At 47.4% G+C, this 19,447-nt stretch overlaps 1 protein-coding gene across 1 annotated transcript; it reads left to right on the top strand.

Annotated features, from left to right (window-relative positions):
- Window positions 1-673: 673 nt before the first annotated feature.
- prrt4 (proline rich transmembrane protein 4) lies at window positions 674-18,587 on the top strand. The gene is made up of 3 exons (XM_036519745.1): window positions 674-1,175; window positions 8,265-8,381; window positions 16,206-18,587. Exons 1-3 carry the CDS (start codon window positions 674-676, stop codon window positions 18,203-18,205), a joined length of 2,619 nt encoding a protein of 872 aa, XP_036375638.1. The 3' UTR covers window positions 18,206-18,587.
- The last annotated feature ends 860 nt before the right edge of the window (window positions 18,588-19,447 follow it).

Consider the following 19,447-nt stretch of genomic DNA (forward strand, 5'->3'; position numbering starts at 1 on the left):
TATCTTGAGCAACTTCCACCACAATAGAGCAGAAGTGTATCCAAGTTAAATGAGCAATAGATAAATAAGGGAGAGTAAAACTGAGGAAGATATACTGAGAGGGTTTTATGCCAAGCCAAAGTACAAAGCTGGAAAATGGTCAGCAAATTGTGTGTTCTCTCTCTCCATCTTGTAGGCCGCTGAGCAGATAAGGGGAAAGATCCCTCATGCGCATCGAGGAGGATGGAGGAAAAAGAGTGAGTGAGGGCTGAGACTTGTCATGGATGCTATGCCACCTCACGGCTGGATACTGGCACTCTGTCTGTGCCACTCGCTGCTCGGCACCCTGCGTGCCGTGTCGCAAGACGAAGACGGTGCAACGCGGACCTCAACCAAGCCACAGTTGTCCACAGAGCCTGGCGACCCTGGTCTGGGAAGCCCGCAGCCGACCGGCAGGCGCCGGGCTAGCTCCTTCTGGCCCTTCTGGGCACCTGTAGACCTCACAACGGAGGCCAAAACCCCCTCTCTCCTTCCGCTGCCCTTCAGTTTGCCCTTTGACCTTTGGAGCCCCACCACCCGTGTAACTGAAGAAAGCGTACCAGCTCAAACGGGCCTCGGCGTAACGCTGGCCCTTCCGTCAAATGACACGGTTACAGAAGGAAGCAAAGGGCCGTCAGCCAATCCGGCGACAGGTATGACGTGGGCCGAACCCTCCGCCACGCCAAGGACAGGTACCGTTGCCCTGCGTAAAGACGCCGACCCACCAACCCCCGCTTTACCCAATAGCAGCTACTGGCTCACCCCTTCCCTCACGACCCAGCTGTCTGACAGCCCGAGCAGCAGAAAGGACGCGACCCTAACGGCCGCCCGCCAGACGGAGGCGTCCACGGCGCTGCCCACCGGGAGCACGAGCGCCCTCGCCCCCGGCGCGGGGACCGCGGAAACAAGGGAGCCCGCGCGTCCCCGTAGCCAGCCCTCTGCCGCACCTGCCCCAGTTACGGAGGCGGCCGAACCCACATTCGCGGAGACCGCCGGGACGGAGGCGAAAATAGACGCAGGATTATTCGGGGAAGGAACGGGGGCAGTGGAGGAGCACGTGGGAAAGGGAGGGACCACACGCGGCGGCGGGGGAGCCTTTGAAGACGTGACGCAAGCGCCGACTCGTGCAGTGTCCCTTAGCACAGAGCCATCGGGAGGTACGTGGCACCGCGCTTTAGCATGCAGTAGCATTTATAAGCACGTCCTATGGATGTGATGTGCGGCCTGTGATTCACGTTACATTAAATTACAAGCATTTAGCAGACGCTCTTATCCAGAGCGACTTACATAGCTTACAATTTTTACATGTTACCGATTTATACAGCTGGACATTTACTGAGGCAGTTCTGGGGTAAGTACTTTGCCCAAGGGTATAGCAGCAGTGCCCCAGAGGGGAACTGAACCAACAACATTTTGCTTATGAGTCCTGCTCCTTACCACTATGTTATGCTGCAGCCCCTACAGTGGCTGTGTTTCAAAGCAACAAGTGGAAATAAAATATGTCCTAGTTCTTAAGTTGGCGTGTGTGTGCATGTGTGTGTGTGTATGGAGTGGTGTCAATCACTTCATTTGACATTGAGGGGACACACGCCCAAACCACCCCCCACCCCCACCACCACCACAGAGCAGCCAGGTTGTCTGGTGTCTGTATAACAATGAGCTGGCGGTTGTCCCTCTGACGCCTACATCAGGGAAAGGTCAAAGGCTGCAGCACACAAGCTGAAATATACATCAAGATGATGTATACTCTCACTCTGACCCAGACGCATTACAAAATGTACACTTTGTGCACGCAGAAGCTTATTTTATCCCCTGTCAGCCAAACTTTAAGCTCTGTGTATGTCATGGGTTTAGAACCTCAAGATCAATTATAAGCACCAAAAGAGGTGCTTGTATGTATGCTGTATGTCTGTGATGTATTAATGTCGTAAATCAAAGCCAAGAGCGTAACGGTCAAACTAGCGATACCTGCCGTGCAAAACAGTAACCAACAGCTGTAGACGGGGGATTTAAAACAACGGGTTAAAAAATTACACGTTGCTGACATGCCCAAAGCTCTTGTCCGTCTGCAGCATTAAACATGTTACATCGTAAGCCTGTTTTTTTTTTTATGTGAAGCATGCAGCAGAACAGGCGGTTCTGTTTTAGGATTGAAACCTCTTGAGAGGCTGATGTTCTACATTTCAAAGGGGGGGGAAGGGCTGTCGCGTCGGTATGTGGTGCGCAGCGTGGAGAACGTGGTCAAACGGCTCGGCCGGTGGCATGCTGCAGCGCGGATCAGTATTCCGGCGGCGATCGCAGTCGCTGGGTACGGCGAGTCCCCGCGAACCGTTCCTGCGCCTGGCGGTGTGCGTGCCGCTCTCCGTCTGCAGCCTCTCTCTCTCTCTCTCTTTTCTCTTTTCTCGACCGCACAACCCCGTCCATCCCCCCCACCCCCCACCCCTTCTGTCCATTCCTCAGCGAACACAGTCCCATTTCCGTAGAAAAACAGTGTTTGTGAGACACGGGTTTGAGAAAAAAAGCGGCGGGTAAAGTAGGGGGTTAAAAATGTTTTTGAATGATGAAAACAGCTACCCCGCGTCTTCCACTCACTCACACTCACCTGGTCCATCTGCATGTATTCTACCTATTTTGAGAGAAGGGGGTTTGTGAGACTGCATCAATTTTACATCATCAACTGGCACAGATTTGCGCTCAGGTTGACCGTATGGCGCAACACCCAGACCTAGAAATGAGATAACATCAGTGCACAAATCCAGAACTCGACCATGACGTGACAGAAATATGCCCTCATATACCCACTAGACATTGTTGACATTGACGCAATACGACCGCCGAGGCTATATTATCTGCCCGGTTAAATGAGAAATTGAGATTAAAGATTTGGACACACTCTATCGATTGTCATTGTGTCATTCGTCCCCCCCTCAGAACTGTAAAGCGATAGTAGTGTCCTTTCAAACACAAGCACAATGTCAAAGGGGGTGGGGGAGGTTGAGCGACTTCAATTACTGGAGGTGAGAAACGAGAGTCCTCAAATTCATGTGAAGAGCGGCGTGGCGCATGAAATATTCGCGCCTCGTGTTATTTCAACGTTTGATTTCAAATGCGTTGTTTTGCTGACCCGCTCTGCGTATTAACATAATTTTCATTCAACTCTGACACCGGCTATTTCCCTCTTTCAGTCAAATCTGCCTTCGGGGCAGAGCGCCATGACTGTAATGTAAATAACATCCAAGCGGCGGAGCGTAGCATCAGCTGTCGGGTGGCCGCGATTCGATTCGTTCAGTTGCGTTGCAGGAATGTTGCGTCGATATAAACATCGGGCGTCTGCGCCAGCATTATACCAGCTGCTGGGAGCACGCCGGTGCACCCGCGGCGGTTTCGGTGTAAACCCAGCATGTGAGGGGTTTTGATTGTTATTTTATGTTAGCTTTAATGCTGCCCCACTCTGCCGAGCGCAGCCAGGTCGGAACGCTGGGTGCGCGGCGCAGTAATTGGGTGCTGTGCAGCAGCGATGTAGCCATGGTAACCCTAATTGGTGCTCGACTTAGGAAGGACAGCGGCTGGTGGTGGTGATGCCGGAGCGAAGCGGCGAATGTGAATGAACGTCGAGAGACACATACACGTACACTTCTCAGGCAGGATCCGGTTTAATATTCATAGTGCATAATTTATTAAAATGATCGTGTACAAAACGAATGTCTCCGTAAACACTTGCATAGACAACCAACCTAATAAACCCCTCAAGATGGTTTACTGGATCTCGTTATAGATTTACAAAATGTCAATAAAATGCAGTTTTTGTCTATAAACTATAAACCTGAAAACATTTATACGGTGCAGGATAGGGCGTGTGTCGATTAGCAATAGTGTGATTGATTTAAATGGCTCACAGCAATATCAGTAATCCATGCCTGCAACGAAATAAACACATCGATTCACACTCTCAGGATGAAATACATAATACACGTACACTGGTTCATTAACCTAACAGATGGCTCATTAGTTACATATTAAACCTAAACTGCGGTGAAAGCTTTTGCATTAGCTGTCTGGGATAACCCAAACAAGACAATACCAGCTACATTTTTGATGGGGAAGACCACTGTTCTGTTCCATGAACCATGAAAGCCTTGGAGCTGTATTGAGACTGAAGTATGATTTTAATTTACAAACATCTTTTGTCTATAAATAGCTATAAATACCTTTATGTATAAATATCTTTTAACGTGTAAATATAAATGTCTTCTTTTTCTCGTTAAAGATAATGTTTCAAGACAGAAACATGCTGATCTATTCTGCATTGAATTACTTCCTTATTACTAGCATTATGGGGAAATGGAGAAGAGGACGGCTATGCAGAATGGTAGTTTTTTTGTCATTAATATTAATGTTATTATTTGCACGCAGGCTTATTCAGGGCTATGCACATATTCTCTGTGTATATATAGTATCTGAAGCCATTGAAGCTAAGGGGCTTTTGGATGGGTACAGCAGCCATGCCCTACAGGTGGTTTGAGCCAGTGACTCTTTTGGTGTATTGCCAGTTCCTGACTCACCACACTTGAAACTACTGCCCTGGAGGCAGCTCAGGCGTAGCTGGTGTATGAGGTTTCAGTAAAAGCCGTAGACACAACGTAAGAATGTATTTACTGGAGACAGCCTGAGTCGAGGGGGAGCAGAAATACACCCACATCACATCATCCAAAATTATCCCAAATTAATTCAGTCTGTGGATGGCAAATTTGGTCACGTACCAGGGATTAATGCAACAAATTCAGTGTCTGGCATTACATCATATTATTGGCTATTAGCAGATGCTTTTGTCCAGAGCATTGTACATTGGTTACAGTTTTGTTTTTTTTTTTGTACAAATGTTATTTGTTTATACAGCTGGATATTTACTGAGGCAATTGTGGGTTAAGAACCTTGCCCCAATAGGGAATTGAACCTGCAACCTTTCGGTTACAAGTCCTGCGCCGTAACCACTATGCTACAATGCCACCTTTACCCACCGTTCCCTCCGGACATCTTCAGTGTCTTACAGACATATGAGATATTTTTCTTATATTTTATTATCAAAGATATTCAATGTCTGGCAACACTGTTACAGGCATCTGTGGAACGCCTCTGTAGTGTATCTCTTAGCATACAGTGACACCATTCGTGGCTGTTGGAACAATACTAGCATGGAAGAGAAAGCAGAGATCTGAGGCACGTCAAACCAGCACTGCTCCTAAATCTTCATGCTGGCAGGCTGAAGCTAGGTAGGGAAACGCAAAACCGGTCCCCTGAGACGGGAAATTGATTTATCAGCTTACGACTTGAGAGCCCCCTCAGCCAGGCCCGTTAGCTGATTGTGGACGGCCGGCCTAATTGAATCTGATAGGTACAGATTGACGGACATACATCACCCTGTCCTCAGGCCTGCGTTTTTACAGACAGCGCCTGATCCAGACACTTTTGCTAGACCGCTGGCAAAACAAGGGCGATAATCAGCCCAGCTGGTAAAGGACAATACACATCTCTCTGCAGCTCTCCCTCTCACCCTCAATCCCTTTCTTTGCTATATTTGAGTACCACCATCCTGAAAATCATATCAGCTGCTACAATGTTTGCATTGGTTTTGTAATGTGACTGTAGCAAAGGAATAAAGATGCGGACGCTTGCCGGATAAGACTGAATAGAAAATGAGGAAACCCCAGGGTGCTGATCCCGAATGGCCCTCTCTGAGCTCCAATTGCCATGACAGCAGCTGTCAATCAGCAATCCCTGGGCTGCTACTGGTTGACTGCGTGCGTGGGTCCTACAAACCTTTCCCTGCTGTTTGTGGTGCTGGAGAGAGTCCTTCCTGCTGTACCGTGAAGCAGCAGCAGGCCCTGAAGGCTGAGATCAAACAGGGGAGGCTCTTCTGGTGCAGTGCTAGTAATTTATATTTATGAGAGTCAGTGCAGCAGCGGTGAGAGAGGAAGCCGGGAGAGAGGGAAATCTGAGCGGTGTGCTGAGTGGTGTCACTGTACCGCTGCGCTGTCTGTGAAATAGACATGTCACACTGCACTCGTCACGTTAACCCCTGAAGTGACCAATACAGGACATCAGTGTATCTCTATGCTGAGCAATAAAGACTCTGTACCCTATACCATCCATGAGAAAGATACTACAGTTTACCCTTAGCAAAGAGACACCACACTGTATGCCTAAAGCGACCAGAGGAGACATCACTGACAGGGTGAGTTCATTAACAAGCTCTCAGATTTAGCCCACTGTAGACACCTGATCAGTTGTGGTATTGATACATCTTACATGTGTCCACAGTTTTCTTCTTCTCAAGGAATGAAGGTGAAATACCATGCTTGAGGATATAATAGCATTGCTTTGAGTGTCCAGGTTTCCATATTCCAGGTTCCTAAGCTCTGCAATGCTGGCCAGTGTTCATAAGCCAACATGAGGAGACTGACATGGTCATGTCATGCATGGATGATTGTGAATCGTGTATTTTAAATCATTTAATGTCAATCATGTATTTTAGCTTCTGAGATATAACTGTACAGAAAGCATTAACCCTTTTGTGTGTACGGTCACACTGATGTGATTAGCCCTTTCGCGTGTACGGTCAAACTGGCGTGATTAGAACACTAGATTGGAAAAATTCTAGCTAACGTTAGCTTTGAGGAAACAGTGATTTAACGTTACAAAGTATAGCACATGCAGCGGTGAAAACTACGAGAAGCGTAATAACGCTAATGAAAACATAATGAACCATGTAACATAAAATGCGTCATGTATGAAAGCATTAAGCTTTACATTGTGGGCTCCATTCAATCAAACCACAGATGGCTTTGCCATAACCTGTTAGTAACAAGCTTAAGAGGCAGTTACATTTTTTTCTCATTTTATTTTTCTTCGGTGTCAGCAGTTGGCAGGCTGACTGACAGCCAACAGAGGTTTGGTTTTCTGACATACTGGCTGTTCTCAGACCTGTCCAACACGTTGGCAAGTAAGCGGCCTCCGGTGAAGGCCGTGGTCCCAGGTCAGCTTTGAAAGCCCGTCCGATTCGCTCCAGTGGAGTCAGTAGGACTGCACATCTCTCTCTCCTGCCTGGGAGAGTGCGCTCCCACTCTGTCAGTAATCCATGCTGTCAGCCTGGACTCAGGATGATAGTATGCAGGATGATACTAATATTGTTCACCCGTTATATGACTTTTTGCCTGTGTTGTATTCTGCCTCACTTGTAAGTCGCTCTAGATCAAAGCGTCTGGCAAAGAAATAAATGTAAATGTAAATGTAGGACATTTTAGTATCATTCTGATATTTGCTTTCATTCTCTTCACCCCAAAATCGAGGAGCTGTAATTTAGTTCGCCCTAACGTGTTTGTGTATGTTCATATTGCTACCACATTCATCATACAGCTATTTTCAGCGTCCTGCTATTTCCCAGGGTTTAATCCGATTTCCTCAGACAAGCTCAGGGAATCATTTTCCAGTTTTTCCACATATTGGCTAACATGGCCAATTCCCTCTGGAAAGGCCCTCTGTGAAGTGCTCTGTGAGAGTCTAACTACAAAAAGGTTCAATGCTAGATACAAACAGACAGATTGATATAATGGACGCCATTAAATGCATTAGCAAAGGGCACATCTGTATGTGCAGAGTGGATGCAGAGCTGCTTCCTGGTTCGTGATTGGTCGGAACTGGCTAAGTGAATGAGGGGGATCTGTTTGACATAACTGGGTTAAAATCTATGTTTCCGTCTTTCTGCCGTTCCTCCCTCACACAGTAGCAGGGGCAGGGTGGAGTTGTGGAGCCACGCTTAAGCGTTAAGGGACTCAGTCTGTGATTGGCAGTGTGTGCCTTCAAAATGCCACTCGGCCGCCGTCCTTAAGGCCCTTAACTGAAAAAAAGCCAGTGAATCTTATGTTACATTGCTGTCATTGACATTCTTATCCAGAGCATCCTAAATAGGTTACAATTTTTACGTTACCCATTTATACAGCTGGATATTTACTGAGCCAATTCTGGGTTACCTTACCCAATTGTACATTAGCAGTGCCGTAGTTAGGAAATGAACCGCAACTTTTTGGTTACGAGCCCTGCTCCTTACCACTGTTCCACGCTGTTGTTGCAGATAGCAGGTGTGGAGATATAAATGATGCGAAGTGGCTCTGGATGAGAGCGTCTGCCGGGGTGATAAATAATGCACTGCCCTGTAATGAGCGGTTTGCGTCTTCAAAACTCTGTTTCAGGCACGCCATCTGAGGGGGCGGGCTTTGGCGGCACAGGTCCCACAGAGGAGGAGGAGCCGAGCAGAGTCTGGAGCGCCTCCGTTCCCTCCACCACGCCCCTCGGGCCGCTGTTTGCAGGTAATCAGCGACATCACAGGCGTTTTATGCTCCCGTCCAATGCCCAGCCCAGAAACATGGTTTTATCTGCCTTCACTAGATGTGATTTTCTCTCTTGTTTTGCAATACAGACAGATACCTTTACTGCCTAGGTTTACTCTCTTTGAGCTGACAATCTTACAACATTGATATTAGCATGTCATAAAAATAAAATTTTAACTATATTCCATTTGTAACTGTCCTAACATGTACAGTACCAGTCAAACGTTTGGACACCCCTTTCTTTATTTTTCGTTTTTCACATTTTAGAATAATAGTAAAGACATCAAAACTAGGAAATACCACAAGTGGAATTATGCAGTGACCAAAAAAGTGTTATAAACAAACCAAAACTATATTTTAGATTCTTCAAAATAGCAAAAATATTTCTTTTTATCTTCAGAAAGAAATTCATGCATAGGCATCAACTTTACTATTTATATTTGTCTTAGAAACAACTTTCAAGCATTTAAGCATAAGACTTTAGATAAAAATGTCTTTGCGTGTTTCCCATTATCTTAATTAGGTGTGTCCAAGCCTCTGACTGGTACTGTATGACATGCTAATATCATATGTTGTGAGATTGGGTCAGTCTCAAAATGAGTGTGTGAGTTTGCGAAATCAACCCGCAACATCGTGAGTCCCCTTGTGTGGTCTGTTGGCATTAAACTGCAATGCCTCATAGCTCAGGAACATGGCTCCTCTGACCTCGTGTGAAACCTTTTCATGAAAGTTTAATACGTCTGGTCGATACCGCACTGCTCAAGTTGGCTGGACTGCGCTTGTCTGTCTGGTGGTCTGTAAGGTTAATGGCGTAGAGGACAATGCAGCCAGTAGCAATCTTACACTGCAAATTGGAGACCCACCTTTTCTGACTGCATTTAAGCCTCCCCTATCTTGGTATAGTCCTTAAATGTTGACATATCTGTACAGCAGCTTAGGGTATTACTGTTGTCACACTTTGGCAGAAGTTGTTGAAATTTTGATCACTGTAGCATTTTTGGTACGTCGCCGAGAATGTGGCCTGACAGAGCAAAGGTGACATCAGTCACAGGAGAAGAGTCGTCAAAAGGAACTGGTAAACGATGAAGAAGAACTAAGAGGAAGACAAGCATGACCAAAACAATGGCCCTGTTGGCTAGTGAAGGAGGCTGGGGTCCAGACACGTGATTGCTTGTTCCCAAACTACCAACAAACCTCAACAAACAGACCACTGACCGAATCTTCATACGCTTACAGTATTATAAGTAGCCTTACGCGCCACCAATCGTACACCAGCCCTGATGAAACCAGGCAGGGTCACCAGAACTCTGTTACTGCTAGCATAGCTTGATGTATAAAGCTTCTGTATCTGGGCTGGAGTTACACCCTTCCTTCCAGTTAGGGGTCCTCAGATATTCCACTGCACCAACTGCATGGAACTATGTAACATATTGATGCATATCCAGACAGCCCTTTGGATAAGAACATCTGGCAAATTAATCAGTGTAAGGGGCCCATAGCGGTAGTTGTAAACCCTGTCACGGTACACACATGAGAATAGTGCTTGTTTCTGGGCAGGCTTTCTCCTAGAAACATCCATTAAAGACCACGTCTCATCTGTGGTTTTGGGGTAACAGTGGAGGAATTCACATGCATGAACACTACAAAATGGACATACTAGCATGATCACAGGATTAGTACAGTGCTGTGCTTTGAAAGATACATGGATATAACCGAAAGTCTATGTGGCTCATCAGTTCTGTAGGAGGTATGGTGGGGCAATTTCTGTCCCAGAATACCTTGCCCTACTTTTCTTAATAGATTCTGAAAGGATGGAGGGGGGGGCAAACCGTTCATCTGAGACCAAAGTGCTTTGGGATTTCATACAACACAAGCACCTCTGCACTCCAGTAATTAAATACTATCCACTGATAAGGCCATTTCAGAACATATAATTAATCAGGCCTAATTAATTTGCCCTCAACTATATCTGATGAGATCACTATGAAGTTATGATTAATTTGGCCTTATTAATCTACACTGAGTTTCTTATTATCAGCGTGGATCTAATAAGGCATTCATTTACAAACCTACATACTCTTTATTAACTTATCAGTCACCTTACCTGTGAGGACTTGTAAAGAGGACTTTATATATCTATTTTGTACATACATTTATATAGCTAGATACTTGCTGAAGCTATTCAGACTTTGGCCCATTCTGGAATTGAACCTGCAACCCTCTGCTCACAAGCTCAGCTCCCTTACTAATACACCACATTGCCAGTACTTAATTTATTTGGCATTAATAGGACATAATACCGCTTCCCAGTATTACGCGCATAGCATCTATTTATCATCTCTTAGTCAAGTGACCCAGAATCCCTTTATAGAAATGTGAAAATAGCTGCACTACTTAAATACGCGCAAAATAGCACAGGTAGGTATTTTTTGCACTACTACAGCTGCTTAAAGCTGCAAAACCAACACTTCAAGTAAAGGTTGTCAGAAAATGAAAGTTTTGATATGCCTCACATTGCTCTCCTCAGAGGGCGGCAGAAGCCAAAGCACCCAGTCCCCTGTGTGTGTGTGTGTGTGTGTGTGTGTGTGTGTGTTTGAGGTGCTAGCAGAGCCAGGCGGTCCGCTCCTTTGTGCCGCCCGCCCCTCCAGGCTTCCCGGGCGAATCGAAGCTGCAGCGGAGCGGAGTGGTGAAGCATTCCGCCGCAGCCCGCTAAATACCGGCTGTCCGCAGCGGCAAACAGCGCAGCGATGTCATCTGTTTGAGAGGGGAGAAAATGAGGTGCCCGACTCCGAGCGCTGGAATGGGAGCGGTGGCGGTGGCGGTGGGGGTGGGGGTGGGGGTTTGGGGGGGGGCTTAGCAGATTAGCAGGCCGTTACCATGTTTACACTGCAAACGTCCAAACAAACAAGGAGCAGCCGAGCTGTTTGTTTTGGCAGGTGCGCTCGAGCACTGAAATGATGGGTCGAAATCTGGCAGGGATGTTTTTTTTTTCTGCAGGACAGCCGGCTGGGAAAACAAGTGCTACAAGGTTCAGTTCTCGGCAGCCCTTGGCAGCCTTTACAAAAATGTTCCTGTAGGGCAGGATCCTGTGGTATGTACTGTTGTCAGTACCCATTTTCTTATTCCTTGTCCAGGGAAGCTTACATATTACCAGCTCAAAGAACTGCGGGACTCAACAGCAGCGCTCCAGCCAGGCCTGCAAGCTGAATGTCTTAACCATTATGCTATCAGCTTCCTCCGTCTACTACATGTACAGGGAGTCTCTAATGTAATTCAGGTTATATATGTGGCTTCGAGGCCCCGGCAGTGGGTCACTCAGGACCTGAACCTGCATGCCCTTAGGTGACAAAGCCCGCAGTTGTGTTGTCAAGTCCAAAATGAACAACAAAAAACAAATCCAAATCCAGGACAAATCGATGATCGGCCCAGTAGCTGGCAGACAGGAGGCCAGTGTCACAAGAGGGCACAGACCCCACCCCCGTTGGAGACGGGCACCGTTTACAAAACCATACAATAGTAAAACCTTTATCAGGCCTTTCTCTGAAGCTGCGCGGTTCTTGTTTTTTTTTTTCCTCAGCTGAATTGAACTGGTTTTGGGTTGTAGAGAAACGCCATCTGTCACCGCGTGTTTCTTGGAAAAAATTAGCCCATTTTCCAGGGCTCCTGCTTGTGTAGACATTAATCAGGGGTTTTCGGAGCGTTTCTCATGGTTGTCCGGGGTTTCTCTGTGGAATATCAACGTGTGCCAGCCACCTGTACAAGTTGCTGTTGGTCTGTGACCAAAACAAGTCCTTTCCAGGCGTGTTTTTTGTGATCTCTCATCATGTGCTAGTTAATTATCTGTGCTCCCCTGTACTCTCATTCTAACATCATTATCAGAACTCCTTAAAACTGGAACAAAGTTATGACATTTGCGTGCAGAGGAGCTAATTTAAAAGCTATAGGGACCATATGATAAAATTACAATGGTAAAACAAACCGTCTTACACAATGACAGCAAAACCCTCGCAGAGGAGGCAAATTACCATCCCAGATCCGCTAAAGCTGGCAATTAAAATTGTAATATGCTCACACATGGGGGAAAAGCTTTTGACAATGACTCATATTACTATGGCTGAAGCTTATTGTGGAACTCATAGAGAATTAATGGCTGTGCCTGAGTTCAGCCTCTGATAATTACAAATGTGTGCCAACCAATCCGTAATAGACTCGGGAACCTACTGTTTCATTCATCTTGAATGAAACTGAAGTAGACTTTCTCAGATGCCTTGCAGGACACCGGGACCTATACTTAGTGGTGGAGTTGATGTGAGCTCAGTTCTTCCTACTTACCAAGAATACGTGTACATTTCCTGATGCGTTTGACACGTATAAACAGCAGCGAAACATCGGTTTAAGACTATCCGGCAGTCCCCCTGACAGTCTTATGTAACCTAATGATGTAGTCCTGCTGTGTGCTTTTGTGCTTGGTTTTTTGGAACCAGCGGTCTATAGGAGGAAGCGGGCTGGTCTAGGAAAAATAAACGGGGGTTTCGGGAGCGGTCGCTATATGGCTTGCTTTTACGTCAAGCACAGCCATGTAATGGCCACAGTAGACTGGGTGTGGGGAGGAAAGGGCAGAGGGTAAAGCGCAGACCACGGAGGCTGTACCGAGGGATTTATTACACAGGGAAAGGCCACTCTCTCCGCATTATTGCACAGACACACACTACAGCGCTGGCAATACAAGCTGGTCTTCTCTGGCCCACGGCAGGTGAATCATTTATTACATTATGGATCCTCTGTCTTCTGCATTATTTATTTGCTTAGCGCTCACGCTTAGCCATTATAGTTTATCCAGCTGGAAATTTACTGGAGATATTCACAGTGCCTGCACGGCACAGGTGTACAACAGAAGTACTTTCACCTGGGATTAGAGCCTGTGTTGTTCTGGTGATGAATTCAATTCCATAACCACTTCAACACAGCGTATGCATAAATACCGACCCAGAGTGATTCTGGGAATTTTGCAGTATTGTGTTGGTTTGCTCCTCTAATCTAAATTAACCAGAGACTGATTATTAACGCACAATCCACTGTAAAGTGTGTAGGTAATAGCCAGTTACCTAGACACCTAGTGCTGTAATTGTGGGAGCTGAAACAGGTTTCATCTGCTTGGTTTGCCCAGGTCTCTCATGCTGTAAGATCTATTTGGCAAATGTCTAGACATTGACAGACAACCTGGCATTGGGACAGAGCTTAAAATACCCTTACTGGTCCACTTACCCTCACCAGTGAACCATTTCCGAAGTGTAGGGGGCCAAAAGAATGAAGGATCGTCAGCGTGATTCAAGTGAAATGCGAACGCTGACTTTGGAAATGTGCTTTCTCATTGTAGTATCCAAGCCTCCTGTCAGCAGCACAGGACAGCAGCACGAAGAGAATGCATTTGGATTTGGATTGCTGTCAGAGATGGGGATAAATGTGTCTGGGGTGGGAAATAAAACCCAGGGAAAGTATTTGGTTGGACCTTTTCTAAATTATGTCTTAAACTTTGTTTTCTTTCAAATCTATGGTTTCATGCACTGGTATCTCTACCAACTATCTTACAGTTTGTCTGGCCAGCCGTTGAAACTTGGTCAAGCAGCACTTCTAATATTGTTGACTCCTTATTTGGCTATTTGCTCGTGTTGTACTCTGCCTCACTTGTAAGTCTCTTTGGATGAAAGCATCTGCCAAATGAATAAATGTAAATGTAAAATGTAATTAAGACCTGTAACAGGAAGTTAAACTGAACTGCCTCAATAAATATCCAGCTGTATAAATGGATAACGTGCAAACCTATAAGCTATGTAAATCCATCTGGATAAACAACTGTACATGTAATGTATATTTTCAAATGCCTAATTAACTTTTTGTCAACAACTTCTAACGCATTTTTTTTCTGAGAACCGCAGGGCTGAATGTGTCCTTTCAGAAGGCAGTGATATTGTAAGGACGGCACCCGACTGAGTGGGAGAATGGAATGTGTATGAACAGATATTCTATTTACCGAAGATACTCAGCTCCATGTTGCATAACGTTCAACGTTCCATCTTTGCCATTATTAGTGTCCAGAGGTGCCTGCAGTCTTACTATGAATACTTACGAAAGGGAGTGGCCATGAATCTAACATCCACGGCTAGAAAACCCCAGTGCGCATCAGATACTCAATGTGCTGCTTAACAGCCTCTGACAGAATCGGAATTTCCTCTTCCAAACCGGGAGCACGGGCACACGGATATACAGGGGACAGAAGGAATGTGGAGCTGAAGGGTCTATGGCGTCTGCTTCCTGGTTAGATCAGCTGAATCCACATCTCTAGCCGTTTTTAGCTGTTTCTCATGCCACGTGTATTGTCTGGACACACAGTCGGCAAGTTGTGACTTCACTTTTGGGGGTGCCAGGCCTCTGAAAAGAACATCCTTGATCGCTGAGATCCAGCTACTGCTTGACTGACATTGGTTAAAGCAGCATTGTTCCTACCACTGCATGTTAGCTAGTGTTTTTACGGGCATTACTAGTTGATAAACAACCAATGGCGTATCAAGTGTCTTTTGAAAATCGACAAATCAATTTCTCAAAATGATCCCTATATATCTACGATACAGCCAGTGCTATAAAACCTATTTCCATTTAATATGTATTCTGGAACAGGTCTGGCCTTAGAATGCATTACTCTAGAGACATAAATGTCAGGGTGTAAAAATCAATATTCATTCATATTCATTACAGGTTCATTACACCGCCAAACATGTCATCCCACCCGACCCTCAGCCACTCTCTATATTCCATTAAAATTCTGCAAATGGTATCAGCCGCACCTTCATATATTTTAATTTAGAAAAGGGAAGATTCTATGATCCATCAAGATTATAGATGATGATTATAGATGATTATAGATATAAGATTATAGCTGAAAAAGACACTGGAAGCAAGAGGAGAGAATCACTTCCACGCGTCTAAATGAACTTCTCAAATAGCAGCAAAAAAAAAAAAAAAAAAAACAGCTGGAAAATGTTTCATTAAAAGCTGAAGAAAATTACATTTTTCATTGTAAGAGTTTGCTCATAAATTCCAATGAGCGATCATGCTGTAGGGTCTTTAAGATGCGTACTGACTGCTGAAGGAAATGATATACTCAGGGCCTTCATTGCTAACTTCGTTGATAAATGGGTTTAGAAACTGAGTAATTAAAATTCATTGAATCTCAAATCCATTTTCCGGGTATCTACACACATTGAGAAACTGATACAAAAACCTGAAATTTCACTACATCTGAGAGACATATAAACTGGATTTTTTTTTTTACGTTTTAGGTGGTTTTAATTCTGATTCAAGATTAAAAGCTTAAAAGAATGTATTTAAGTATTAACAACACTCTGCAATATCCACGGATGTATTAAGAGCCGTGTAATGTAACTGATAATGCCTCGCCCATTTTTGCAAATATAGTTCCACAAATTGAGCAGCATTGGGGTCAGCGCAGCCTAATCTCAGCGGCCCGCCTTTCAGTGCATGACCCATTTTGAAGTTACCTACTTACAGCCTCTCTCTTTTATAATGGATTAACCAATTAGACAGCCGTGTGCTTTCACTGGCTTGGCCCTGCGCCAGTTTAACTTTCAGCTGCAATTTCCATTTCAAGAGCATTATGTTAACACGCGTTCCCACAGCTGTGAGCCTTGCGAATGCGTATTCCGTTGGGCTTTTCTTCTTTGTGGGGGTCTGTACTCGCTGTCTTGTGCAGTTTGCACTCACCCTGTTGCGCTGTTGTTTTAACAGAGCCGGCTCCTGATGAGGACTGGCCCCCGGACGCCGCGGCCAATGACTCGTCTCTCCTCCCCGACTGCAACGTGGACGCCGGGATCTGCAACGCCTCCGGCCCCTGGAGCCCCGCCTTCCCAGACGACAACGCCACCTCCAACCAATCCTACGACCCCTTCCTGCTCCTGGCACCGCCCATGTTCGTGCCCTTGTACTCGGACTGGAACACGGCCATGGCCACCTGGGGGTTGGCGTGGGAGGCGCACGTGTACGGGCTGGGCTCGCTGTTCGCCCTGGTGGCCTTCGTCTCGGTCCTCAACCTGCTGTGCCTCCCGTTCCGGTGTCCCTCGGGCTGCGGCTACTTCGCGCTGGTCAACCTCTTCCTGCTGGCGGCCAGCTGCAGCAGGGCCTTCTCGCTCTTCTACGACGCCTACAGCCACCAGGACAAGCTGCCGGCGGCGGGGACCCTCCTGCTGTACGAGGTGCCCTTCCCCTGCCTCACGGCCGCCTTCGGCATCGTCTTCCTCCTCCTGTCCATGCGCTCGCGCATGCAGCTGTCCAACTCCGTCTTCCAGCACCCCTGCTTCCTGGCCGTGCTGGTGCTGCTGCACTTCAGCGCCACCTTCGGGTCGGTGGTGCTCCTGCAGGTGTTCACGCGCCTGCCCTGCCTGTTCTTCGTCTCGCAGGGCTCCTTCGTGGCGCTGGCCGCCTTCCTGTCGGCGGCCTACTTCGCCTTCTACTGCTACGTGCGGGCCGACGCCAAGCACATTTACCACCTGAACAACACGTCGCCGCCCGCCGAGCGATACCACCGCTGCCCCTTCGCCGACCCCAAGGACTGGGACCGGGCGGCGGTGACGGCGGTGTTCGCCGCACTCTTCGCGCTGGCCTGCGCCGGGCTGCAGCTCTACGCCATGCTCCACGCCCTCGGGCTGGGCGGCGTGGAGGTCTTCCACCCCTGGCCCTGGTGGGCGTTCCACCTGAGCTGCCGGGTGTGCGAGGCGGGCGTCTGCCTCACCCTGTCGCTGGTGGTCATGCGGCCGCTCTACTGCTCGGGCGAGCTCCCCCAGCCCGACCCGGGCTGCTGGCCTCGGGTGTTCTGCGCCGGGGCCCGGGGCCGCGTGGACGTCAAGTCCCCCGCCCTGCCCAACAACTACCAGTGGTCGCTGTCGCAGCAGGAGAAGCTGGTGATCTGCGACGCCATCGCCCGCCGCGAGTCCGAGTGCCTGCCGCTCTACACGCTGGTGGACAATCGGCTCAGTAGCCTGGACGGGCTGGACCTCCTCTACCCCTGCGGGGGCCTCCCGTTCGACGCGCCCAAGGGCGGCTCGCGCAAGTCCTCCTTCACCAGCCTGCATCTGGACAGCGACTCCACGGCCGACCTGCGGCCCCCATCCCCGATCAACCTGCGGCGGAGCATCGACGAGGCCCTGTTCGGGGAGGCGCTCTTCCCCAAGAGCCTCTTCGGCACCTCCCAGCTCCGCGGCTCCAGCGAGCTCTCCCTGGACGTCGGGGGCGGAGGGGACGGGCTGCCCTTCGGGGAGGGCGCGGCCGAGCGCGGTCTGTACAGGACCTCCTCCTGCGTGGAGATGGAGACCCGGGAGACGCGGGAGTTGCGAGCGCCGCCCCCGCCCCCGCCCGAGGCCTCCTCCGTCTCCAGCCGCGCCACCCTGGAGGCCGCCTCGGGCTCCTCGGCCGAACGCTGGCGGGGGAGCGGCGCCTCCAGCTCCCCGTTCGGGGCCTCCTTCGACGGCTCCTCCCTGGTGCTCTGCTCCAGCCCCGAGGGGCGCGGCGGCCACCCCTCCTTCTGCAGCAGCCGCATCACGCCCGGCCACCTGTCCCAGAGCAGCCTCAACCAGGTGGCCCAGCTCCAGAGACGCTACCGGGCCCTGGGCTCGGCCTCCCAGGATAGCCTGGACCAGCCAGCCGAGCAGGACCTGGCCGTCCAGGCCGAGTTCATCAGCGTGTGCAGGCAGATCGACGCGCTGAGCGTGTGCAGCGACACCATCGACCTGTAACCGCGGCGACCCTGCAGAGTTCCCACGCACTTAGGGTGCAAACAAAGAGCAAAGAGCTCACGGCCTCCAACTGTGCCACTGCGGTCAGCTCAAGCTGCTAGTGATGGAGCAGACTGCGTGGTTTCGCGACGATTACAATGGTGCCAAGTCTGAGCTGGAGATTCCGCGATCTTGATAAAACCGCATCTCCCACAATCCTCCAGGGGAGGTTTTACTCTCTTCAGAACATAGGGCCCTCTGAAGGTGTCGCTCCACGCCTGGATTGGGTGGAGCCAGTTCCACTATGGCAGCGAGGACTTCAATATTTGGATGAGCTGTCAAGTACTGAAGAATTTGAGAGACCAACAATAATTTTATAGATTGTATTTGTCAGATTGTAATGGGATGCTGCAATTTGCTTACCTTTCTCGCATTTTCTCTATCGATTATAAAGAAGTTCTTTACTGTATTTATTCAGACTCAGATAATACTGTGATTTTAATTAAGCACTTGCTAACAAGAGACAATAATATATTCATATACTGCCAACTAATGTGGGTTGAATTTAAGAAATATCTAAGCAAATAACTGTTGATTGGGAAAATGTTTGGTCTTATTGTCGTAAAATACCATCACATTGCTGTGAGTATTATTGTCTAATGTATTCTGCATCAAATCTTTCGAAGAATTTCTCAGTTCCATCACCACTTTTGTAAAGAGTTTCTTGATGCGTTGTGTAACTTAGAGAAGCTTGAATTTAAATATCAGAGCATTGTAGCACCATAGCAGCGCCATCTACTGGTAAGATTGGAAGGTTAACGTCCTCTTACCACCTTACATGACGCCAATACAATTGTGCTTAAATTGTTTCAAAATCATTCTTTACGTTTTATATAAACATCTTAATTTATTTTTCAGAATTTAAATTAGATTCGTTTTTACCTTACAGCTTTGTTAAATAAAGGAACCAATACTGAAACTTTTCTACAGTGATACATAAATTTATTGTGGATTTAACACGTGCATGTTTTGCAGAAATGTTTACTTAAACACGACCCAGTTTATATTATAAAAAGAACATGTATGGAGGAAGTTTCAATGTGTTTAATAGATGAGAAATATGTTTAAAAGAAATAAAATGTTATATTAAAAATATTAGTAAATACTCTTAATTGAATCTCAAATGACCTTGATGAGGTACATGCTCAATCCAGACACTGCCCAAAAGTGCTGGCCTAGGGTCAGATTTCCTAACCACAATTC

The sequence above is a fragment of the Megalops cyprinoides genome, chromosome 25, assembly GCF_013368585.1.
Source record: "Megalops cyprinoides isolate fMegCyp1 chromosome 25, fMegCyp1.pri, whole genome shotgun sequence".
In the NCBI taxonomy this organism is placed as follows: domain Eukaryota; kingdom Metazoa; phylum Chordata; class Actinopteri; order Elopiformes; family Megalopidae; genus Megalops; species Megalops cyprinoides.